This window comes from Macrosteles quadrilineatus, unplaced genomic scaffold (genome assembly GCF_028750875.1).
Source record: "Macrosteles quadrilineatus isolate MER2022 unplaced genomic scaffold, UCM_ALF_1.0 Scaffold_4__1_contigs__length_99947679, whole genome shotgun sequence".
Taxonomy (NCBI): domain Eukaryota; kingdom Metazoa; phylum Arthropoda; class Insecta; order Hemiptera; family Cicadellidae; genus Macrosteles; species Macrosteles quadrilineatus.
The window spans coordinates 84,890,390-84,918,311 of NW_026542597.1; the positions used below are offsets into that span (position 1 = coordinate 84,890,390).

The 27,922-nt window shown below is 32.9% G+C and overlaps 2 protein-coding genes across 4 annotated transcripts in view; one reads left to right on the forward strand and one right to left on the reverse strand.

Annotated features, from left to right (window-relative positions):
• The first annotated feature begins 1,032 nt into the window (after window positions 1–1,032).
• LOC128993096 (uncharacterized) lies at window positions 1,033–15,955 on the forward strand. Its single transcript, XM_054416853.1, has 4 exons — window positions 1,033–1,323; window positions 11,444–11,590; window positions 13,922–14,141; window positions 15,189–15,955. Exons 1-4 carry the CDS (start codon window positions 1,033–1,035, stop codon window positions 15,410–15,412), a joined length of 882 nt encoding a protein of 293 aa, XP_054272828.1. The 3' UTR covers window positions 15,413–15,955.
• Window positions 15,956–25,123: 9,168 nt separating this feature from the next.
• LOC128992082 (uncharacterized) overlaps window positions 25,124–27,922 on the reverse strand; it is a 78,040-nt gene continuing 75,241 nt past the window's right edge. For all 3 annotated transcript variants that reach the window (XM_054415488.1, XM_054415486.1, XM_054415487.1), the window contains one exon: window positions 25,124–27,891. In XM_054415488.1, coding sequence (XP_054271463.1) covers window positions 27,754–27,891 — 138 coding nt within the window. In that variant the 3' untranslated portion in view covers window positions 25,124–27,753. The remainder of the gene's footprint in view (window positions 27,892–27,922) is intronic.

A 27,922-nucleotide genomic window follows, 5' to 3' on the forward strand; every position in this document is an offset into this window, starting at 1 on the left:
CAAGTATCATAATTTATCCCCAATCATTACCTCCATAAAACTAATGACCTTCCAATATTAAATTAAATCCTAATTTGAATATTAATTAAATACTAATTGGAACGAAGTCAACAACCAACTGTATCCCATCAATCCAACTGTATTATCACTGTCAGATAAACTATAAGCACTTATTAAAGAGCAGACACTACTCCTTTAATCTATGCTATAAGAAGGAACTTCGATCGATAGTTGTAATTATAACCTCGGATGAAAGGAAGCGCCTGATTGCGTTTACTCACAGTCTATAAAGAGCTTGTTTACGTAGTTTTATCAATTAACCGAACAGAAAACAACAGGGGTGGTGTGGGGGGCAATCAGCTGATGAGGGAGATTGATCTGCAAAGGGGGCGAGAGGGTGGCGGACCGCACTGCGATAACTGGTGCGATGTGACATATCGATAAATACATCGAAACGATATATCGTTTTGTGACATTGGCGGAGGAAATTAGTAAAAGATATTCGTATTCGTACACATCAAAATATTTCGCTTGCAGCCAGTTGCGTATAAATAAATTTATTTAACTGATATGTTCTTTAATCTGAAGCCTAATGTTTTGGAATATTTAGATTGTTTGGACATATTTCATTGTAATTTTTATCGAGGCTTTAGCCTTTAATTGACCCTGATATTCTCGTGTAAATAGTTGGTATTGTACATTAGAAAACAGAGGCTTCTTTTTGGTAGTCGCATTTATATTTTGAAGGCATTTGGATGAAGTGTAAAATGATTTTACTCTCATTAATAATCAATACCGAGGTTACAAAATAGTATTTATTGGAATGTTTTCAGTCCTTGGGGTTTTTGGATGTAGAAAAGGTGGAATTATTTTGATATAAGGAAAATTAACAGGGCTACCCTTTTAATACGATATCGCACCCGGCACCTACTTCAACGATTAAAGTTACGCGATGAACGAAAATATCGATATCACGTACAACCGAGTATCCGATAGTTCGTCCTTATCCTCGCCAGTCCGCAGTATGTTGTCATGGAGCTCGGTAACGATTCTGGTGGGTCCGCAGGCCCAAGGAACCGGGCCACGGCGTCCCGGCGCCTTCTGGACCATCAACACTCATCCCAATTGTCCATCGTTGGGGGCGGCATCGGGCCTACCACGGGGGCGCACTGGCCGCCGTCCCGTCGTCGCGAGGAGGCCCGCGCTCTGGAAAACCTCCAGAAGAGGGTGAACCAGGGCCGTATAGCCTCGGACGGTCCTTCCACCTCAGCCACTGTCTACACGGCCGCCAGGCTTGACAACAGGCCGATGATATTGCAGAAGGTAAATCACTAAATCAGATCGATATATTAGACCATTCATTTTTATAGCTCCAGGATTGCGTTGAATGACAATGTAGCGTGTTATAAAATCTTGCTTCATAATTTCCGGTGGTTATTAGAGCACCAGCAAAGGGATCTGATCTAATTCTTACTTGATAGGTGAGACATTGTGCGTGTTGAGCCTGATAAGGTTGCCTACTTTGAATACGGTAGAGGCCTATAATTACAGAGTGACCGGTAATAGGCTAGAAAGGTTTGTTGGAATTTAAATTTACATAGTCCAGTAACAGACTGGTAGCCTTTGTTAAAAATTGTAAATAATCCACTTTTAATTTGATTTATATATATATTTTTTTATAAATTTTATTTGTAGTCAAGACTTTTCCGATGCATGTAATTGTCAATCTAACCCAATAAATGACTTATATTGACTTGCTTGACTTGTATGTATTGTAAATTGTAAATAATCCACTTTTAATTTGATTTATATATATATTTTTTTTATAAATTTTATTTGTAGTCAAGACTTTTCCGATGCATGTAATTGTCAATCTAACCCAATAAATGACTTATATTGACTTGCTTGACTTATTGGCAATTGACGCATCATAAATCTAGTTAATGGAATCCAAACGAATCTTACAAAGCTGAATTTCAGCTTGCAACATCATCAATTGAAAATTTGTATTCGTAAAGCATTAATACATATTTTTAACCTTGCATATTGCATATATTTTTGGGTTGATTAGCCTTCCCCTTGTGTATTAAATTACACCACGCTGCGTGTTCGTTTATTTAATGAACACCCTACTGTAATAGTTTGAAGAACCTGAAGCTGAAGTAAAATTGACAATAGTTTTGGTGTTCTATCAATTATTTTGAAAACTTGAATTATATTAACCACCGCACCTTATTTTGTTGCGTTGTTCTTGGTAAAGGTTCATACAAAAACGAAGGTAATAAAAAGGTACCTAATTAATGAAAATTGACAGTATATATTTGTTTCTCCTTGTCTGGTTTTTGAACGTAATGTCCATCCACTCTTTACCTGACCAGGCTAAGTAAAAGAATTTATACATACATAACTTATTTATATTTGAGATATGGTTTGAAATTAATGTCCTTATTTTATGATATAAGCCTACACATAAATATATACGGTCCGTCATAAAAATACAAGTTTAATTGGTACGATTGCTGGCTCTATTCCTTCAAGTAAACAGAGAAAGTTAAAATGTAGGTACACAATACTGTCTTTAAAACTCCAGACTTAAAAAAATCACTGTCAATATACGTTATGTCATCCAGGGCTTGATCCGAACCTCCCCTTAATTTAATTAGATCCTGTCACTGCCAAAGGAAGGAAAGCATATGTGGATTTCTTCAAATAGCAAAGTATGTGTTAAATATGAGACCATATATCTGTATTAAAGATTTATTATAGTTATATTTTATTATATTATTATACCATTCTTTGAACAGGACAGGAGCTCCAAACTACTACACACTTGTAAAATAAAAACACATTTTAGTATTCAGCTTTGTGATAAAGTATGAACTAAATATTATTTACCATAGCTTATTATGGTGTCCCAAAAAACCGAACAACTTTGAAGTCCAATACGATCTATTTAGGCGTCTATTGATAACTTATAGAGTAACTCCTATTTGTGTAACTAGTGAGCAAAAGTGGCACTTTGCTAATGCATGTGACTTAGCTAATGCAACTTGTTTTGTTAAAATGTTGGCTAAATAAATGACTTGATTTGATTTGCTGCACACGAGAGCAACGTTGACGCACGAGCCGCAGGCCAGTGCGGAATGATCTCGAGTGCAGAAAGGCCTTTTGCACTCGTGTTACACATTATATTTTCCCTACAGTCACTATAAAATTATAAGATTCACCAACAGTGTGCAGCACTATTTTTTTTTATCATTTATGAAAACAACTAATTTGAACTAAGCAGCAACAAAAAACTTTGATAATGAGAACTGTCAAAGTAGGATTGTTTACAGTTATGTTTATGTTTTTAATTTCATGAATAATCTATGATATTTTGCGAATTTTGAATAATCTATCTTTCTCTATTGTGTAGGTGAAGTAGTAGAACGTTATGGCTATGGTAGATGTGTAATATTATCGCATACCGTAAATTTGAGGAAGCAAATTTTCTCAAACCGTGTTTTCTCACATCGCAAACGCAAAGGTCGGGTATAACTGCAATAAGCATTTTATACTTATTTGCCAACCCCTTACGAAGGACGGGTACTCTGCTAGTAAAGCATCTATCTATATATTAATAGGCAAGCATGTTTCTTTAAAACCTTTTTTCTCAGCTTGTGTGCATCGTGGGGTAAATCTACGCATACCGTTAGAAAGCTATTTTCCTGTAGGTGTGCAGAATCCCTTTATAAATTTAAATAGGCTCAAAGATAAGCACAAAAAATGAGTTTAAAAATTTGCAAAAATTAACATGGATCTTATGCGTTGCCATGCTGGTGACGAAATAACAACGAAATATAAACAGAAAATCAAAACAAATGGAAGAAACTCCAATCACATGTTTTATTTACAGTTTTACATTACATATTTTTGGTCGAGTTTCGACCATTGGACGACCTCTCGTATAAATAATTAGTCTTTCAAACACTATACAACACGTTTTTAGGTTCAGCTGGCAACACAAATAGGTGCCCTAGAGAAAGTAGTCCCTGGACTAAGGGGAACACTGTATTAACATTTTATAAAAAAAGGTAAATTTGTGCCAAGTTTCTAATAATGAATTAATATTTCTAATATTGATTGGTTTGAAATATAATATACTTGTATATTTTTCAAAGTAGACTAGGTTAAACCCGTCGGAAACAACGGTTAGTCAATCGATGATAAATAACCCCATTTTTGGAACAATCTTGGTTATTCGGGATTAAGCAGTGTTCTTAAGTACATATGATCTTTATAATCATAATCAATAACACAAATAAAAGCTGGTATTTCACTGGAGGATCTTAGATCAAAACATATAGGATAGTGTAATCAAAATTGAGTAAATAAACCTGAATTCCATATCCAAAAAACAGTCAAATTTATATATTTTTATTGAGTACTATAGTATCTTGAGATTAAGTGATTCAAATGGTCAATATCTCAAATGAAAGCTTTGTATTTATAAGAGTATTTTAAGACAGAGACATATAAAATAACCGAAAAAAAATGGAGTTAGGCCTACACATGTCATTGATTGCAGATAAGTCCTAAAACAATTATAAAATTATATTGATGATTCGTGGAGCAGGATATCAGAAACGTCCGGTATTAATAGTCAATAGCTGAAATAAAAGCTGGTATTTCTTTGAAGGTTCATAGACTAAAACATAATAAATGATAATGTGATTAGAACTGGTGAAACACATCTCTAATTGATGTAAGAGTTCAAAAAGAAATCTAATTTAAGTTTTTTTGGTTGAGTACAATAGATAAATGAATGAAATACTTGATGGCAAGTTTGCGAGTTCATACCTTTAGGACCAAATTTAAGAAATTTTGTCGTATAGAAGAGCCAAACAGACTCGGAAAAGAAAAACCACAAATTTTTAATGTATAGACAAATGGCTTTTGTTAATGAATAAAAATTATACAAAATAATACAAAATCAATCTTTATTAACTTACAAGCGTAGTAGCAATCATTGGTTATCTGAGGTAACATTAACATTGAAGAGAACAATATTTACTATCAAATTAGTCCATGAAAAGGACTTGTGACAAATCACCAGCAACGATATCAAACATCGTAATAGCTGAAACTTTTTCCTCCTGTAGCTTGCCTGTTATTTCAGCTAGTCTAGTGGCAAGTACATGTTTGCATGTGATATGCACCGGATCATTTCTGCAGACTTTGTGTTTGTACATATTGCACTGACAAACGTTTACTTCAGGAAATGTAAGGTATTCAGCACCTGATGACCCCTTCACTCTAAACACCTTAAGAGTGTGTTTTTCTCTTGTTAGTCTCACAATCGTAGAGGTCTCTAGGAGTATTAGTGCTTTTTCTACGACACTTCCACACACAGAAACCAGCTGTAGTAAGTCCGAATCACTTAATTCGTTCTTCTTTTGATAATGTGCTCTCATACTTTCCAATATTCTGTTCATTAGTTTTGACAGATCAGAGAATGTATACATTGTAGAAAACTTGCCTCCGCTCATCTAAAACAAAGGATAACATGGAAATATTCTAAATCCTACTAATATTTTAAGTGAGAAAGCTTGGATGTATGGACGGATGGATGGATGTTTGTGACAAGTAAAAGCGAAAAATACTGGTTGGATTGGGCTGAAATTTGGTGTGATGATAGCTCACATTCCCGATTGACATATAGAACCTCCCCAGTGGCTCTGGAGGTTCCCATGTTAACCTTATAAGAGTTCATATTTAAAAGGAATACCCCCGCCGCAGCAAATCTGCAGACTAAGCGAATTTCCATTTGACTGATTGGATTTACACTGAAATGTCTACTTAAAAATATAACATTTATTCTTGATTTAAATAGAATTAGTTTAACAAGTACTTAGGTTTGCTGCATCAGGGAGGGTAAAACTGTTTTTTTTTTTGTAAAACGTGAATAGTTAGTAAGAAATAAAAACATTTTCCAAATTTGATCAAAATATGTTCACAAACAAGCAAACTACAACAGTTTACTTATTCTCCATAAGAATAACATGGGAATTTTACATTTACAATTTTTTGGAATTTTCTCCGTAACCATTAGGCGCATAATAACGCTTCGATATACTAAATTATTTGTTTTTTTAAGCTCTACAAAATGGTTTGGAAAGAAATTGCTAAATTTTATGTTTTTTGGGTCAAAAATGGGAAAAACCTATTTTTACCCCATAAAACCCCCCGTAAACCCCCGTTCCCATGGTCCGATCATGCTGGATCGCGAACTCGTTCGAATAAACGTACGTTTTCACGTTTGTACCAAATTTCATCAAAATCGGATCATTTTTGCTCGAGTTATCGTGCTGACGGACACATATATATATATATATATATAAATATATATATATATATATATGAATTTGAACGGATGGTGTTTTTGGCCTCTAGGGACCTCAAAACGAAAAAAAAAATCGGTCCCGCGTCCAGGTTTTATGAGTACTACGGTAATAGCTTATTCCCTATATGGGAAATTCGCTAATAGGTTTTTGTCAGCTGTTTCAACTACACAAACTGGTTCTATAATATTAAATAGCATTAAAAAGTTATAAGGTTTACTAACAGGGTGCAGCACTATTAATTTTTTTTTGCATTTATGAGAACATCTAATTTGAACTAACTAGCAACAAAAAGCTATAAAAAATTAGTATTTCACTTTTTTATTGTTTGTAGAACATTATGGCCATGATAGATGTGCTATACTATAGCATACCGTAAATTAAAAGATCCAAATTTTCTTAAACTGTGTCCCCTCCCATTGCAAACACAAAGAACGAGTAACTGCAATAAACATGTTATACTTACTTACGGCAACCCTGTACAAAGGACGAGTACTCTACTCTGCTAGTAATTTAATAAACAAAAAATACAATAGGCTACATTTATTAATGATAAATTTTTTTTACAGGTACAATAATTAAGTAAAATTAAAACATTGAATTAAATAATATATGGCCCAACATATAGCCACTCTTTAATATGTTTTGGTTAAAGAATCCGTTTATTTTTATGTTTTATGTTTTGAGGTAGTCTCTATGCTTTTGGAGGAGACATATTGTTTTTTATACAGTAATAGTTTACTAGCATCAAGGAAGTTAAAGGTCACTTCTCAACTTATTAGGCCTTATTGAGCCTTTTTATTAGGGGTTCACCACAGGTAGGCCTACCAACCTTATTATTTGTGTTTATATCGCTTGAGATCTATAATGAACATTATATGTTCCTGCGAGTGAATAGGCTAGGACTATGCTTTTGGTCTCTACTCAAAACTATCTCTTTGGTTCAAGTCATCCTTAGTCATCCTACATGTAAATGACTGCTTGAGTAAACTTACAAGGAACAAATAGGACAACGCGCTGATACGTTTTTTCAAGCTGTTAAGTTGGTGATATACAGAGTGCGGCAAAAGACTGATCTATTTTATGAAGCGCACTGTTCACCAACAGGTCATCTGACAGTTGTGGGGTTAGGATATGCTAGTTGAAAATCCTACACGATGCCATTATCTGTGATCATAGAACAGAGGTCTTCTAAGCATCGTGCGACTTTTATAGAGTAAAATTAAAAAAGTAATGATTCAGTCATTGCAACTCAGCGGCATTTCCATGCGTTCTTTAAATTAGGTCGACATGGAGAGGTTCCGATGCGATTATCTGTATAGATAATCAACAAAAACAGAGAATAATACAAACTAATCTGTAAGGGTAAGAATTAAGATCATATCTCAAAATTAGTGTAACCGAGTTGTCAGACATGTTCAAAGCAGATGGTTGATTTTGAGCGGGCCTACGAGGAATGTTTTCCACAGCAGCACAGACTCTATCGAATGTTAGTTGTCTGACGTCTGATCCGACTTTGCAGGGTTTGTCAACTTCTTTTTGAACGCAGAAGCCATTGTTCTAAAGTTGGTAACCCGCCACATGATTGTGCCACTTGACGGAATCAGCTTCAATCTGTAGGTTCCGTCCCTTAGTTGCCATTGGCTGTTAGGGGGATTAATTACAGTAGACCCCCTCTTAACCGACCCTAATGGGACCGGACCTAGGTCGGATAACTCAAAAGGTCGGATAAAACGGACAATCCCTAAAATCATAACATAATGAAGTGCTATTCATTTGGAATTATATAATCATTATTTTGAAATCATAATTGCATTATTTATCAAGTAAACTACTCTTATCTCCTTTTTCCTATTGATAGAAAAGTTACAAATAAACACAAAACACGGTTAAGTCAAATAGGCCTACTTTCAGTGGAATATATTATAATACTAGGCAAGAGTCAATAAAATTCCTATTTTAATAACTTTAGTACTGTAATTTATTAATTGATGCTTTACAAATCCATCGTAATACGGTACAGAACCTTTTGTCAAAATTAAAGATACAAGCAACCATTTTGTTACAAGACAGGACGTTTATTTATAGCCTCTCACTGGAGGCTCGAGGCACAAAAACTATCTTGACCTTGGAGCTGTTAACCCCCCTTCCCTGCCCTCCCTACAAGTTGCGTTGTTTGTTTTGTTTACTCCAGCGATAAGATAATCAGTTCTCAAAATCGTAACACACTTTATTATGTTATACATTTGCCGCACAGATAACAAATCAGATCAGATGCGCTCGAGCTACGAACGATGATGACAAACTGACAATAGGCTGTGCTATATTTTTTGTGATCAACACAAAATAACTTATTCTTAGTCATATCCTGTGGAGATAAGCGTATGGTTCGGTTCTCATCGCCCAGCGTGGGAGCGGAAATGCCGAGATTCCTAGAAAGCGGCGGTTAAAACGAGCTGCTCTCAAAGCAAGGTCGGTTAAAACAAACTGTATTATTTTACGATCGAAGGCGGATAATCCGATTATCGGTTAATACGAGGTCGGTTAAGAGGGGGTCTACTGTAACAGTCGTGCAAGGAAAATGTCGGCCAAAGTTAGTCAGTAACAAGATTACAAAATCGCGCCACTCATCTGCAAAAATGCAACTCTCGTACTCTCTACTAACGTTTTCATGATTCTTGGTTTCATTTTAGCCAGCAACGTCGTTAGTTTATCTTTATCACCTGTTTTTATTGCTCCCAGTCCTTCAATTCACGTCTGCCGGCCAAAGCCAATTACGTGTTCACTACCAAAGCCTAGCAGACAGAGTCCATTTTGTTGTGACAAGTAATGCAACATTTTACATTTTCGCATACAATTGACAATCTAGCACGAATATTGAACAGAAACGGTGTAGACTAATAAATATTACAAAATTATGTCACTGGCTTGAATGTCTATAACGTAGGCCAACAGCGGTAACTGGTTTGGATGTTTTTTTTACAGTTCCATTTAAATAGGTAATAATAAAAATGTGTTTACTTTCAGGCCATTGACATCATTTTTATTATGTTTAAGTTTATGACCCGTTAATTACAGATTCTGTTCAGTATAACTTAAAATTTTGGCTAAGTTTATGTAGGCTAGGCTACTAAGTTAGGTTTACAATTTTGCTAGCCCGTTAATTTTTATCCACTATTATACCCTAGTAAGTTACTTAAGGGCCACCAGCTAAAATCTCCTCTTTTTTACACATTAACTTACCATATGGTAACCCTATCTAAACAGCTCAGGTTTGTAAGGCTTCCTAATTTGTTTGGGAACTATCAACATAGCAAAGTTCGGCCGCTTAGAAAGCAGCCTGCGCGCTAATGCTAACCAATACTAGAGGAGGTCACTTTCTTAGTGGCCGAAACTATAGAGGTTATTAGGCCTAATTTGGGCTGCACTTTACTTGACGTCCTACACTCATTCGAATGAAAATATCGATCGATATATCGATTAATTCATTGCTTCATTCGATATATCGTTTGGTTAGTTAGGTAAGTTTAACCTAACCTAACTAACCAAACGATATATCGAATAAAACAATCGAATGAAAATATCGAATAGAAAAAAACAATCGAATGAGTGTAGGACGTCAAGTAAAGTGCAGCCCTAATTTGGACAACCAATTAAAACTTTAGAAGAAAGTCATATTAGGCTAGTATGTCTATAAAACTTTAGCTACCTATACCTAGATTTATTTGGATTTTTTTTTTTTTTTGTCCTAAGGACGCTAGGCACGAGCCTGGGATTGTTTTTCACATTACTTCAGGCTAAACCTAGGGGTTGCGGCATTATCACTTAGATAAAATCCATTGGTGACTTGGCGGGGATCGAACCCGGGACCTCAGGGACTGAAGTCCCGCGCTCTAACCACTACACCAGCTCGCTCCCCAGATTTATTTGGATTGGATCTGGCTAAATTTTCAGATAGGCGTAGCAAAGCTTAGTATAGTTTAACTAGTCCCTTGTGTCTTGAAGACCAAAATAATAAAATATGCTATAGGCCTACTGTTGGTTTAATCATTATTTTCTTACCTGGAAGAGTTTAGTGATACGATCATCAAAGTTTCTAGATAGTAAGTAAATAGTTTGCTTATTCGATTTGTTTTACAAGGTTTTCTCCTTCAAGTTCTTTCTAATCTTCTAAAATGAAACGAAAACAAACTTAAGTTTAACCAAAAGCTAGACAAACAGTGAGTAAACACAAACAAAAAACAAACAAACACCGGTTAATTGTTAATTCAATTCCAAATCCCTGATTCCCTCCAACCAATAACCAGTCAGTGTGGCCACACCCGATTCCAAACAAAAAATCAGCTGATTGTATTGCCATATATAAGAATATAATATTTGTTTTGATTTGATTGCTATTGTTTTTATAATTTGTGTGTTTGCAATCTGAGTGACGAAGCGTTTGACAGGGAGAATAGGTAATAGGATTCTCACAAAAATTAGCATCAGGTGTGGAAAAATAAGATAATAAGCTATTTAAAATTATAAATTTATTTTAAAAATAGCTGTTTGTTTTTGGGGGAAATTTATCTGTATGTTGGGATTTAAAAAATGTGAAAAATGTTAACTCGTTTTGGGAGGAATAAGGCCGACTTATTCCTTAGACAAAGCTGTTAATTAATAGCCCATACAGCTAATGACAACTAAAGGGACCTACTCCTACACAGTTTGTAGTGGAATCCGAACCACATTTTTGACTTGGTATATACGAATTGGTCAGATTTTCAGAGGATAGTTCTGCGGAGTGCGGATTAGTGCGGATAGCCGTAGTACTCAGTACTCACTTGTGGGGACGTTAATCCACACCAGGGAGTATCGCATACACAGTGCATGCCTCGAAAGCCTAAAACTCTTAAACTTTAGTAAATACCCTAGACATGGGCTATTGGTACGCTACAGGCTATAAATTTAATAAAGTAATATTGCAACATATTTTATCAACGAGACAATTTGTGTCGGTAGCATGTAAGCTATTTCGTCACATCTATATACTGTGTTTAAAATGTTATTCATTTTTTCAGATCCTGAGCAACAAGCCAGGCATAGTGACGGAGCAGGAAGAGTTGGGGACGGACTGGCTGGACAGTGACTTTATTGCAGAGTGTTTATGTTGGCACAACGTCTACAGACAAAGACACAGGGTTGCTTCACTAACTCTGTGTCCTCAGGTATTATGAAGGGTTTTATTAATGCATAGACTAGAGAGTTATATATATACAGAGAGTTTTTAATAACTCGTATCTCTTATCTTTCCTTTACTTCAGGTTTCAATGAATATTTATTTTGTGTCAAACTTCTTACTGACAGGGAACGGTTTATATCAGTTTTGATTTGGTTCTTTTCCAGACATCGAACACTCTGTTGTATCCATTAGGGTTTTTTTTTCTCATTAAGCCCTTTAGGTTTGTTAGCTCATAGACCTATGCTAAAAAGAACTCTATTATCATGCTTATGAGAAATCTAAGCTTGGTCCAAGATTTTGGCTGTAGCTCACTTGGGCACCTACACTTTCAAAGCGAAGTGGTTGACTGTGGCCAAACTGTCATGCTACACAATACTCTGTAATCCTTAAAAACTAACTAAGAAGGAATTTCCCTGGTCCTAATATCCAGAGTGCAAACATGTTTTCCTACAGTCACCCGACAAAGTTGGCTTCCTTGTACTGTTTATAGTACAGAAAGCTGCTAATTGCTGCATATTTATACTTTTCCGTACGGTTTATACTTTGCCGTACGGTTTATACTTTGCCGCACATCAGGATTCCAACGAAACAACACAAAACAGCGTGGTTTTATTATGCACGTAATCCGTGTACGCTTGGAAATAGGTTGGCAACACTTAAAGATAAAAATACTATGAGCAGCTGATTGACTATTATAACTACGATTTAACCTGTCATTTCGTGTTTATAGTTTCGGTATTTCTGAACTTTCTGGACTTTTCTTTTAAACGTTTTTAAAACATTCGTACGATCTTAATAAACAAGAAAATACCTTTAAAGCATTTTTTTAGACGCGGAAACCACTTCAAATTAGAAAAACATACGGAACTATATTCTCAAAACGCGGAGCACATTTCTTGCCGAGGAAAAATAGCGGAGTGATACGGACCGCGGGTACTACTTTCTCTAGGGCACCATTTGTGTTGCCAGCTGAACCTAAAAACGTGTTGTATAGTGTTTGAAAGACTAATTATTTATATGCTTAATAGTGACTGTAGGAAAAATATAATGTGTAACACGAGTGAAAAATGCCTTTGCTGCACTCGAGATCATTCCGCACTCGCCTGCGGCTCGTGCGTAAACATTGCTCTCGTGTGCAGCAAAGTGCCACTTTCACCACTAGTTACACAAATAACTATTTCTTACCATGAGTTGTCAATAAACCTGAAATTGTTACAATACTACTGATCTTTTTCCTACAGTTACCTGGTAAAGTGGACTTACTTGCACTGATTATAGTTGACTTTTTGTGGAAAATGAAGTGTCTGTTGTAAACACTGAAAAACTATTGACAACAACTAAGTACAGGGTGGGCAAGGAGAGCTTCCCAATTTTCTTTTGCTTTTACATAAGTAACATGCAACAAGAATGAAAAGCTGTGCTTATAAACATATCCATCAAACTACTATGCCATTGTTGTAAAAATTTTTTCCAATGTGGTTATTGGCCCTTATGGTTAAGCTGTGGAAATCTATTTAAAAAAATTGTGATTCTTGTCCAAACAACCAGAGATTGCTCGGACCTCATTCCATCCTTGGTTGATATGGCGGTGTTCCAGATTGGAAAACAATAGGGAACTGGGTAAAACTATTTAGAGTAGCAGCTTAAACCCTAAAAATATTCAGTGGAAGCAGCAAAACTCTTCGTACACAAGCAATTTTTGAAAGAGTGTGAGTCAAAGTAACTCAAAGTCCAAAGAGGTTTGCCAGGAAGATTTCGTTGTTGGAAGCTTTATGGTGGCTCTATTATTAGTTTCTTTCCCTCCCTACAAGCTAATTTAAGTTAAAGGTTTTTAAAGTCGCACCGGAGATGTGCATGAACTGAAGCTAAGAAAGGTCCAAAAAAGAAATTAAAGCAATTCCTCAAGAAGTATTCAATGGAAATTTCATGCAACTAAAAAGGAATCTCAAGTTGGTCAAGGACATCTCTTGAAGGATGTTGATTTCAAGAAAAGGAAAACTCTTTCTCTCTGAAAAGGAGACTCTGTGAAATTAAAATGGCAAAATAATAGCTGCATCTTGATGTGCTATTTTTATGGATAGAGGTATATAAATTAGGACATTTCATTGTCTCACTCTTTATAATCAACAAAAAACTATTTTTTGAATGGTGTAATGTAAACATTTGTTTTAAATGTGTATTCAAACTTCAATGTAAATGCAGCCTCAGTGCAGACACTAATTGACTTATCTAGTCATTCGTAATGTATGGTAAAGGAATAGACTGTTAATTAATTGTATAAACACATTAATCTGATGTACCATATTATGTTTTCTAGCTATGTCAGAGGGCACAATCATGGGCCAATCATCTGGCTCACACAAACACCTTCTTCTACCAACAAGCAAAGGACGTCGGCCAGAACTTATTCTGTCGTCTGACGAACACTCTTCAAACTGACCTAACTGGACAAGAGGTTGCGTCTTATTGGTACAGTGCCGTACGACAGTACAACTACATGAAGGAACCTGATGTCCTGCATGCCAACGTTAATGCTGGTAAATGTAGCATCTGTAAGAAATTAATTGATTAGAGATTGCTCAGCAGCTGATTAGTATTTGAGGTTATACTGCTTGCGTTACAATCAGGTTGCTGGCTCTGTCCTGAGAAAAGTCAGTAGCTTTTGATGGTTTGGAACCGTACCCCCTGTCCTCCATTGGGATTTAAATGGTCCTGAAAAAAAAACAGCTGGTCTTAGTTACATTTTTTAGGTATTACCATTTGGAAACCGGTTGCCAAAGTTTGTCTAAATGGTGATCGGTATCAACACTCTTAAGTAATAAGTGATAAGGTGCTTGTGTCATCGTCATGAAGTTGCTACTCTTGAAAGGTATAAGAAAGTCTTTAAAATGCATACAAAAATACCATTAAAAAAACTGCATGACCATAGAGCTAATTATTGCGGCTAATTAAAGACTTTCTGAAGACCTCCTAGGGGCAACGACTTCATGATATTTTAGAAAAAAAGAAAAAAATAATCGCATCTTATATCTTTACAATAATAATGACGATGTCAATTCCAATAATGTATTGTTTAAAGACTGAATAAATGACTATTCAATGACTATTCATGCTTTAAGGTTTGACATTTCAAAACCGCTCCCCATACAGATGATGACTTTGGCAACCAAGTATCCAACCTCTTGTGTAACAAACCTACACAAATTATCTTTTCCCACACTCCTTCTTGCTTTCATACTTTGTTTGAAATGTGCCTTAGTTGCATACCCATCTAAAAATAGGGTCAGTGTTATAAAGATCAAGATATTAGTGCAGGGTACAACATTATAGTTTAAAGTACCGATGACAGAGTTTAATAAGAGTCTGTTCCGGTTGCATGTTGTGTTTCCGTGATAAGCATAAATTTTTACAAATATTCATTTCTGTTTTTTATGTGTTGGGTGTTGAATGTTTGTACATATTTAAACAATCAATGAAGCTAATCAAGCAAATTTTATGTATTCCCAGGACTAGTGTGTTTGACAATATTTTTAAACTGCATTACAGCTAACAGTCCATGTATTTAAAAGCATCTCTATGTTCAGGTCATTTTACTCAACTAGTGTGGGAGAGCACAAAGTTTTTCGGTGTGGGAAAAGCGAGGAGCAGATCTGGGAAAATTCTTGTGGTCGCCAACTACCGACCGCCTGGAAACATCACGGGACTGTTTAAAGAAAATGTTTTACCGCCGGTGCCTGATATTGAAGACATGACGAGTATGTCCGGAAGTGACTCGAGCAATTCTCGGAGCGCTGAGTTGACGACGTGAGAATCCTTAGACAATCTTCCAATTAACAAGTGCTTCAAAGCAAGCATTTGCTTGATACTTTTAGGTTAAAATAGAAACAAATAGCAAAGTTAGTCATATTGCTTTAGCTTTTACTGTAGGTTACATTCAGCTCAAATACTGACTGTTTTAATAAGGAAGTATGAGACAGTATGTATTTTAAGAGTTGAATTTTATATTTTGGTGATGCTGAAAATGTTTTAGTATGCAGCCAAATTTTGCTGCGACATGTTTTCTAAACACTTCAATATATTGATATAATGTCTGCAATCTCAATGGAGCAATATCTTTGTCAGGTTGAGTCTTAAACGGAATATCTTGACATTTTTTCAATTCCTGATAAACCTTGTATTTTGAGCTATCTACCATGTTTCTTTAGCCTCTGTGTTATGATAAAACTAAAACTAAAAGAAACTTACCAAAGGCAAAATTTTTAAGTCTACAGTACCACACGCAAGAAGTTGGTCTCATTGCTTTAACAATTTTTATAGCCATAATTATCTCGTTTGAAATATAATTCTTTTGATAAAATGTCTTGAAGGTTTCATAAAAAGCTTCAAGCACGAGTATCACTGATATACAGCAATAATTGTGTCAAAGGTAATATCTTACACTTGACTATGTTAAATTTGATTTAAGTTCACGACTAACAATCATTAAGATGGCCTTTAGGGTTACAGTTATGTTTCATATCAACAAAAATATTATTTACATTTATTGTTGGCGTTAGTAAACAGGCGAGTTCTATTATTAAATTTTTACTTTCGGTGAAGTGTGTTAATTTTAGCAAAGCGTTACTTATACAGGAATATAACAGTAATTCGGCGCTTAAAACCCTTAGCCCAGTCAATAAAGACTAAAAACAGGCTCTTTCCCTGATTATAGACCACGATAAGAGGTACATTTTCTCAAAAGTCCCCACTCCCGTGTGCTTTCCCCCTCACCTCCCCTTGAACTTGATATCTGTTAAAGCACACCTAAAGTAATTTTTAAGATAACATTTACAAGGTTAAAATGTAACATTTTGGTTATTCAGGTTTACTTTTTGATGCATAATTTTGTCAAGTAGACTGATCCGTAGAAGACGACTCACTTGATATGAAACCTGAAATTCAAAGAGCATCCTATGGCACATTGTTGGATAATTACAGACAATCAATATAATTAAAATTGTACGCATCATTTGTGAATTAATAGTTGTTACGAGTCTCAAGTCAAGTAGGCGTTTCTTCAGCTCAGCAATACGCATTATAATATTAGAATACAACAATGTAATAATTTTAATCATAGACGGATACTTGCGTAATCTCGTAAAGACGCTTTAGTTTTAGATTTGGAATAGTAAACGCCAAAAAGCTTGTGCATTGTATGCAACATTATTATATTAGTTGTTTCGCAGAAATCATCATAAAAATACATATTGAAAATTAAAAATATATAAAAATAACCTATTAACAATATTTACGTAAATCCATAGATAACGTACTCCAACTGAACCAAACACATACTGTAGATTAAGTCTGGCTTACTTAATACCTTTAAAATAGTGAGATTTATGATGCTACTAATATTTTTAATAATCATTTAAACTTCTGGTTTTCAGTAAAAAACAGGAATGTTGAACAATAATTACTTTTAAAAGTCAACGCTTTACACTGTATTTTAACACATTTCTTCCTAGTCTCCAGTAATTTGTAATCAAGATTCAATAATGAGATTCAAAAAGCATTATTCAAAATAGTTAGATATCTCAGATCTAAATACTCATAAAACGGCTCAGTAAAATTGCATAAATCAATCATTTAAAGTATCAGGGTGTGTTTGTCTTTAACATGTCTGTAATATAAATTTTGATAATACTATGTCTTAGATTAGCATTTAATTTGTTTATGCATTTGGCATACTGTTTTCTTTGCATCATTAAATACAAATTTGTACATAAGTTTTGTAAACCAATTGAAATTAGTGTAATTTAATATAGCATTGCTTTAGGCTACTTTTAGGCTAGGACAGCATTGAATGAGGTGTAAAAAGATGAAGAGTGGTATAAATATTTTATAAAACGCAAACACAAGGCAATAAATATAAATCCATTTACAGATTTGGTTATTTGAGAGCTCTATCAATGTTAATTCTCCTCAAAGATAAGATCCAATAAGATTTTTTTTCATGCTTTGTGACATACCTACATTGAAAACACACATGTACTACACAGAAATGATTTTCATTCAAGCGAGAAAATATACTTATAACTTGTAAGCAGTGCTCGATTTGTAAAAAATGAGGTACAGAAACTGTATCCTACCGGGAATTTTGACCTTCCCCCTCTCCTGTCCACCATCAAAAAATTGTTGAGCGGTTAAATATTTATACCCCAAATCGAGCACTGCCTGTAAGTGATAAGTAAGCAGTAATGATACTTTAAAACTACAGTCCACCTTCGCTAATTCGAATCCTGATATCTTAAAATATTCAATATCTTGATTTACTTGAAATCCACTTAAGTCTAAGTAAAAAAAAAATACTTAACTCAAAATAATATTATGGTTATATTTCACCTATATGACTATGACAAACAAAAATTACCTTCTTGTCAAACTCTTGAGTAACAGCTGTTTTCAATACATACATTGCTGAAAAGTCAGCTGTAGTCAAGGATATCAGCTCTACATTATTCTGCCTTTGAAATTCGTCCTCTGATTTTGCTGAAAAAAGTCAAAACTAATAAAAATATTACCTTGAAATTCAAGTTAGCAAGAGTAGACATATGTAATCTACTCTTTGTCTTTTTACACAAAAGTTGTTTAAATATGAAAGGTAATGATTGCCGGGCGGCATGCCTTAAGTGTTGCATATCAATTTGAAATCTAAATGTGATTAGATATTTTGTTAAGGATGCAATTCATAGAGAGCTGTAGGTTTTACTTTATATTTGTAAGCTAAGCATTGAATTTCTCTCGCATCAATGTAACGTAAATCACTAGGTGAAAGATTGTATTTATTTATAATAAAATGTTTCAATGCTATGAAGCATTGAATATAATGTTTTATGTTGGCAAAATATAGCTGAACGTTTACGTCCTACACTCATTCGAATGAATATATCGATTGATGTATCCATTATATCATTCGATATATCAAGTTTGGTTAAAAACCTAACCTAACTAACCGAATGAAATAATCGATATATCGAATAAGCTATATATCGATATTTTTCATTCGAATGAGTGTAGGACGTTAACTAAAGTACAGGGTGTTTATAAAAAAACTTTACAACTTTAAACAATCATAAAACCTTTATTTTTTCACTTACAGCTATGAAACAAAAATTAAAATTTAGGAAATTTTCTCAAGTTTTATTTACATGATAAGAAGTTTACCTAACTTCAATGTGTTTCCCGTTGTTTGCTCGCAAAAAATCAAGTCGACATTCCAGTTCTGACCAAACACGACGCAAAATTGAATGATCTATTTCATCAAACGCTCTCCTGATCTTGTGGGTCTTGAAGGAGGATTCCTATTATATCTTGTCCGAAATCTCCGTTGAACAACAACATCAGATTTCGTTTCAATGAACCACTCCACACACTGCGCTTTGATTCGTGCTTCCATTGCGATGCTAATGAGACTTTTCAATTATTTGTTTTTGTTTACCAAACAACAATGTAAGGCCATCAGCTGATTGAACTGCCAGCTGATTAAAACTTTTTGAGCAGCCCTTTCATGTGGTGTCAATAGGAAACGTTTATGTCCCATGGATCATGAATGGGAGAATGTTAAAGTTGTAAAGTTTTTTTATAAACACCCTGTACAGTCGCAAATATGTGTTTATTATAAACGTACAATTGTACTATTATTTCCAATTGAATGCTTCCCGTTTGATTTTATGGAGAAGTAGTAACATACTTATTATGTAATGTACATTATGCCATGTGTACTTGTGTAGCTCAATTTTGGTTCTTCCAACATCAGGTTCCTCTAGATAGACGAATCCAAAACAAGCAATGATTAGAATTTCAACATATTTTAGCTTAACTACTTCCCACAGTTATACAATTTTATTGCAATATTTATATGACACTTAGAAAGGTTTTATTTATGTTTATACCATTTTTAACACTCCATAACTTACACTATAAACATATTCCATGATATATTCAATATCTTGTAAATCGGAAGTTTAATCCAGCGTAAACTATTTAAACTCAAATAAAATTGTTAGCTTAACTATTATAATGTTAAAGTCTTTTGAAACTATGATTAGCCCAGTTGTCTAAACTGGGCTAATCATAGTTTCAAAAGCTCTTTAAATTTTGAAAACCATTTGAAATTCAAATTTTTTCTTCAGAATGTCAACTTTTCTGAAGTTTTAATTGTTTAATACTTTTTAATTGGAATTAATATCGAAAAGAGAACAACATAAAGGACTATTCATTAAATTAAAGAAAATTGTCTTATATTTTTGGATGATAATGACTGCAAATTAAAATATAACTACGGACTGAAAGAAAAGTTAATCTGAAATTTTACTTCATATACTTTATGAACTTTTTATACTTCATACCCACATCAACCAAGCTAACTCGGTTGTTGAAATACATAAATAAAAAATAAGTTGGGTAAATCCAATGTTTCCTTGACCCAAGACATGTAATATTGCATCTAAAATAACCTGATTTGTTTCACTAAGAACACAAAAAACACAATATACTATTTCTTCCATTTATAGCTTCAATTTCAACCCTATTATTATATTGTTATTATTATTGTAAGAAGCTGTAGCTCAAAAGCGTAGAGTATAAATACAATGTACAATCATGTTAAAAATGCAATCGAAACAAAACCTGTACATAACTGTAAATACGCTAACTAGGGCTGACTAACGCACAAGCTAACGAGACGTTGTTTACATGAACGCTTCCGAGCTTATAGCAGTACAGCCTTTACTTGTTGTTTCGACTTAATGTTAATGTTGCCTTAATTTAGTCAGTTATCCGTTCATATATTTTGGTAAATGTTAAATTTGAAATAAAACTAGGTGTTTGGATGTATGAGATGTTTTGCAAAAGCCTTAGTGTTTTGTAGATGTTTTTGTCAGTGTTAGTGGCAAAGGTGTTTTCAGACATTTAGAATAAAGATGTTATATTATTGTGGTAAATTTGCTGAATTATGTGAAATATATGTTTGTGTAGTAGATTTTTGGTGGTTGATAAAAAAAGAATACAGTATTTACAAATTAGTTAGCTTGTGTACAAACAAAGCTTTTTTGTGATTTTCAATCCAAAAATATGTTGCGAAATCGGAGCAGGTCATAACAAAATTTACCAATTAAAACATAGGCTACATTTAATGGCCCATTAAATAATGACATGTCGAACTAAATACCTTTAGACATAAGTATATGTATCCTTAATTTGTTATTATAAAGTACTTTTTGTGCCCGAAATTCCTATTATATTTTGTAAAGACTTAAATGGTTTTCATACCATTTCGTGAAGATTAATTTTGAGTTTAGCAATAAGTTGTTACTTCTGAAATTAAAAATAGATGTTCCCAAGGATACACTACAATCTACTCTTTGTATATTAATTTGCAAACATTATGAGTAAATTAATATTAAAAAATTTCTATTAGCGTACAATCCTTTTTCTTTGGTAATATATACAAATTTAACATCCTTAATGTTCACCATTTCCTAAATGATTACTATAATAGAGAAACTATGTAATCTTTATCCAAAATGGTGTGAATTAATACTAACATAGTTTTTGGACTTTGGTTATGATAAATTTAGGACCTTTGGTAAAAAGGAGTCCAATGTTTTTACTCGTGAAACATTTTTTGTTTAGGGTTTAACCTAGTGTTTCATTATGTTTGTCGATTGTAACTACTTATTTTTCGCTACACAGAAGTAAAAAAAATATATATTTTATAATTTATTTTTACAATATTATTACACGTTATTGTCTGACATCACCTTTGCGGTAGTTTAAGAGGGCTATTTATGTCTAATGTTAAGATTTAAAGTATTTTCAATTTTACTATTTTTAAATTACTATTTTAGAAATTCCTTCACATTAAATTCCTATAAAGAATTCCTCTGGATAAGTAGATAGTAAAGAAAAATATTGTTTAACAAAAATATGAGGTGAGTTAAAAATAATAAATATTTAATATACAATTTATTTAAGTGAAGAAATACAGTTTAAATCCAAGGATCTTTAAACACCTTAAAAAAGTATGATGGCGAGAATTTTAAAATACATAATTATACTTTGTTCACAATATTTACGAATTTTGAGGGGACGTTCCCCCACCACTTTTTTATATTTAATGTATGTTGCTTAATCAGCTGTTGAGCTATTATTTTAAGGGTCAAGTGGGGGGGGGGGATAGATTTCTCCCCCTGAAACCACCTAAATATTGTGAACGAAGTATAGTTCAATAAGTGAAGCATTACTAATTCATGGTGCTTTAAAGAATATTAGCGAATCATAAAACTGTTTAAGAATTCTGAAGTTATATGTTTTAGACTACTTTTATTTTGTAATATTTGTTAACTAAGTGCAATTTTGAAAGAGTGTAATCCAACTGTGATGGCATTTAAGCTTATTATTTTGTTGTTGAGTTTAATTGAAGAAAATATAACTTTAGTTTCATCTGTTACTATGAATTTCTTATTTCTTAATTTTACCTGTGATTTTGAAAGCACTACGAGGAAGTGATGAAAAAAGGCCAATATTAGTCAATGCCAATAGTTTAGACAATGCTTAGGTGATAGCTTTGACTATTATAGATAAAGCATACTCTCTCAGTAAATTTCTCATCCTTATGGAACAGCTGAAGCCAATTTTATTGTTAGTTCCGTATGACGCACTGTAACTTAAAACCTCATTTAACAAAATAACACGATCTACTCATAAACAATAACTCGCTGGTTATATAACCAAACAATAAATCTCAAATCATGAAATTAACCGTAAAATAAGAGAAACAAAATTTTTTCGTCACTAGCGATCAGTGTCACCGCTACATGAACTTTTACAAAATTTACAATGGGATGAGAAGTCGACTTGTGTTGGTTAGTCTATGGTTGAAGTTACACACCGAAAGATTGCCCTGATATATACTGATTTCTGTAAAACACACAAACATTTCACCAAACCAAATTATTGGGGGATTATTGTAAGCTATACAATCTTTTATGGCGCTCCGTGACTGACTCGTTCAAAATTTTGTTTAAATAAAAAATGTCGACAGCTATTTCAAATAGATGGGATGTGTACTTCAGTATCTAAAAGTCAATGGTGATACTATCTTATAGTGAAAACAAGAAAAATCATGGTACCTGATGCCATTGAACTGATGTTTTGTGACCACTACTTGTAGTTAACATATTTTTGTTACGAGCCTCAATTATCCGCTGCTAAAAGTTTTGAGGATATCACTTTGGAGTACTAAGGACTGAGATAGTTGGAACATGAGTTAATTTATTGGTTGAATTTTCTACTCCTTAATATGTCAGAGACTCTGATGACACTGTCATACCTGTAGCGAACAGAACACAAAATAATTCATTGCCGCTCTAGAGCGGAAAATTATCATTCCAGCTAGCCAACTGATTTCACAGTTGTCGTTTTTACACCGACCACAACCACGGATCCAATATGTCGGTTAAGAACCGGTAAGCATGCTTAAAAAAGCAAACATAACCTAAATTACATTTTAGACATACAACTAAACAGAATCTGAGTGTTATTATAAGTTAATTATGGTGGTAGGAAAAATCTTATGTGTGTTACGAGCACAAACAGTCAATGCCATTCTCAAAATGTATAGTCACACTCAGCTATGTTTTTGGAGTGGCAATGTACTTTGTGTTATTAATACACAAATAGCTATTTTGCTATGTATTTCAGAATTACAAGGGTTGTATGTAGATTAAGGTCCCCAGCAATAAATATCCTTTTACAAAGGGCCTGATTCAACTCTGAAGCTGCTTAGACATTGGAGTTTAAAACACGAAGTTTACAAAAATCTAAGAGTTATAGTTTAGTCAAAATTGTTTCAACAGTTCATATGGCTCATATGGGTTGTTCATATGGATGTTAGCATGGTATCAGTGTACATAACAAAAGTTTTGTTTTACACTTTACATTAATCAGAGTACAATTCTGTGATTTTATCATTAGAAAAGACAAGGCATTTAAAAGATCAACTAAAAAAATGTGTTATTAAATCAGGACCTCAACATTATTGCATGGTTAAATAGCCCAATATTTCGAATGCATTAGGGCTTGAGTAAAATCTTCAGAAAATAAACTTTGTGACCATCGATAGTACTGTATTTTCACACTGAACCTTCATATGTAGAAACAAGGAAGCAAGAATAACCCACAAATATTGTAAACTCATATATTATTTTAATATTTATATGTATAAATGCAAGTATATAAATAAGTACATAAATTAGTAACTCCATTCAGAGCTCAGGCATTTAAATAAGGCCTAATTGTTCTGTACGAATTAATCAAAGCTGTGACATTTAGTGGTGATAAATTGCAACTTCTACTATTTAACAAAACACAATAATCGTTCATAAAATTATAATTTTTAAAAGTCAGTGATTTGTAAATGTACAATCTAAACTATACATGTAAGAGGTAATAAAATATAATTTTTGGAAAATATTCACATAGTTGTATTTAAATAAATAAATATATAACAAAGCTATATTAACTGTGATTATATTTTAATAAAATGTTTAATGTAAAGGATTTGATAGTTTTATCACAATTAAAACAATATAAATTCTAGTTAAATATCTCATTGTTAAAACATGATTAGCTATTTAAAAAATCAACTGCTGACAAAAAAAGTTAATTTGTATTGATTACTTATAAACATTATAGATTATTGGCACAATTTTCCAAATAAATTTTAAAATATGATTTAGTACAAATCAATAAAATAGACATGGGGAATATTCTAAACCAGCATTTCCCTAAAAAAAATTTAAATATTAACAACTTTGAAAGATGAGTTAAACTAAAATGTGATACTAGAATCAATGATGCAAAAAAAACAATGCTCGCTTCAGTAAATTTATGAAGAGTTAAAGAAAAAAAAACCTGAAAATAATACTTACAAAAATAAATTAGAAACAGTTTGTGATAACAAGAATAGTATTTATATAAAAGGAAATCATTTTGTGATGTTAAAAAACATTATCAATACAGTTGTTTATAATTAATCTTAGAATATCACAAATTACTTTTTAAGTAGTCGAAAACCACTAAAACAATAATTACGTATAATGATAACACCATTAAAATTTACAACTGAACTTCAACAAATTATTCTGACTCGTTATGATTATCTCCTACAATAATCTTTAATCAAAGATTATCCTGATGAAGGTTAACTTGAAATAAAGTTTTAAACATAATTTAATCCAGCCATTAAAAAAAATCATACAAAAATATCGCTTTTAGTGTTAGATTTTGTATAAACTTGCGTGAAGTAATTATTTTCCAACCGTTATAATGTAAAATGGCACATTGATATTTTAACAAAAGTTAATATCAAACTACAATAAATTAAATGAGTGTTAATTTTATTTAAATACTAACCACCAAAACTGGTAGGTGAAAATTTGTGTACAAAATTATTTAATTTACAACACCTTAAACCAATGGTTTAAAAGTTGCTAAAATCCTAAATGAGTGGGATGAAGGATATTTGTGATGTATTTGATAAATAAACTCCCTCAGGAAGTCAGCCATACGATAACATAAAAACTAGAAACTAAAAAAAATCTTCCACACCAAAATCTGTGTATGTTTCAAACATTCAATTATTAATAATACCAGGAATGGATAAAAAATTACTCACCCAAGAAAAAAGTCCCAGGTTGTTTAAACCACACATAATGTCTCTACTGAACCAACTTCTTCTTCTTTTTACTAATTGTGTTGTGAGCTTTTTGTGCGCTTTCAACTACTTGAAACTCTTTTGTTAGGTGAGTTAATTGGGTATCCATTCCTTCTTCATTTACATATTCCTAAGACGAGTGCTTTGCCAAAAAACTCACTTATGAAAAATTGATGGTTTATTTATAAAAGTTGATGAACAATAATGAAAATTATAAAACTGGTCTTACCAACATTTTTTGTATAAAATAAATAGCCATAATTTTTCCAACCATTTTTAAATTTATGAGGCTAACAATAAACCACTTAAATTATTACGTAGACTGTTAAATCAACAGGATTGAGCGAGGTTTTTTGAATTAAATTATTTTAAATTATAGTCTGACAATGCTGAGAAATACAGTCTCAATATTACTTACACTCTACAGCTATAGCATTTAATTTTAAACAGCTGTTGCTAAGGAATATTCATCTTTAAAACAATTAATACCAGTCAGCTGATGTTTGTGATCCTCTAACATTGTCAGACAATAATGGAAAACTTTAATTTTCAAATCATAAAAGACTAAACATTTGACATAGTATAAATATAATGAGTTGAAATTGACAAAGGACAGGGTAGTTTTTCATTTTACTTAATTTAGTACCTACGCCAAAAATGTATCAAATTAAAATTTTAGCTAAGTAAATTATGCTAGCTGTAAATATGTTTAGAATCATATTGATCAATTGAAATACATCATTTTAAGCTGCGGGATTATAATTAAAATACAGTTGCCATCTTCATGTTTTTTTAACATAGAAAAATTCAGAAGTTTGTTTAACTCCTGTATATATATTCTTTTGTGATGCATAACCATAAAATAAAAAAATTTCCCAACGCTTTAATTAGTAAAATGAAATGTGTCGCTAATAAACAAAAATAAAATCCTGCCCCTCTGTCAAATTCAAATCAGCAACGTTAAAAATAGTAAACAATTGTTTCCTATAAAACATTGGTGATTTGATGAACAAAAAGTAACCTAAAATGATTCCTCGCCCACTTCTGACAGTATTTGAATTGTAAAAAATACACTATAGAAAATTTGAGCAGAAACATAAACTAACCTATTGAACTGAATCGATGCTGCACACGGCACTCGAATAAACCTTTCTCGTAAAATAATTCAGGTACGGATCACAAACTATTCCCCTCCTACCTGGTGAGTCTGCGACTTAGCCTATGGTATAAAATATTAAATAAAACATTAACATAAATACATGAGTAATTAGTTTAATTAAAGCATCATCAAAACATGTTTGAAGCAACAATGAAACGCACATGTTGAACATTATGAGATAAATTAGGTAATATTTAATATTTAGCTGATATTTTTCTCAAATTATTATTTGTAGTGCTTGGAATACCACAAAGTTGCCATTCTTGTGAATACTGTGGTTAAAAATTTCCAAAATTTATTACACAATTTTTGTCTGTTTTAGCCAAGATTGAGGTAGATATTTATGCAAAATTTGAAAAATTAACAAAATTATATTTTAATAAAGATAATATGTTAGATCCATAAATATCAAGTATTTTTATGCACGTTTAATAGTCTGATCAAGGGTAAAACCTTTTTACTTGAAAAAATACAATAATTACTCAAGTTGAACTTCTAATGAAGTCGAAAACATCCAACAAAAATTACATATTTTATTGTTACTTCAACACATAATAAAAACTTTATTTAATACCTTAAACATTAAAAAGTGATAAATATACAACCAACCAAGACGACTAAGCACATATAAACTTTGTCCAACTACGACTAAATTCATCAAATGCTGGGTTCACTTTGACTCGACGAATCGATAAAAAAATGTTAAAATTCTCGAACTCATAACATAAGTATATTAGTGATGAATTAAAATATGCACAAGACTAAAAGTTTGCTGTGATGTGATTAAAACACTGTGAGATCTACGGCGAAATCCAACGGTAAACAATAAACGTAAACACACTTTCAAACGAAATAAAAAAACAGAAACCGAATTGTAAAAAATTCTGGAAACCTGGATAGCTAACAGATTTGTAAAGTTATACAACTAAAACCTTTGAATGGGCATGGCGTGAATTTTCATTAAAAATCCAATGTAGCTTCATTATGAAGCGATCAACACCAGTAACACTCGATCCACTGAAACTGCGGAGTTTTGTAGGCATTTCACCGATTTAAATTTTTTTTCATCTCGGGCTAAATTAAAACCCTTTCTTACTTGAGGTTTAGGAAATGAACAAAAATTCCAAATGTTGATAGGTAAATAAAAATTAGTGCTATGATTCAACTAGGTTTTTAGGTTAGCGGTAAGTGAAAATTACACACTAATAGGGAAGTGCCTACAAGACTTTAGCTACCGACTTTCACACTTTTCAATAGCGCACGAAACCGCTTCTTCCACCGTCTGGAAGATGGGTATATTGTCTCTACGAGCCAAGTCCTTCAGGTAGATCCTGCCTCGGTTGTAGTCGTTGACTGCTTGCTTGGATAACTGGAACATCGTTACATAGTTAGTGTTTAGT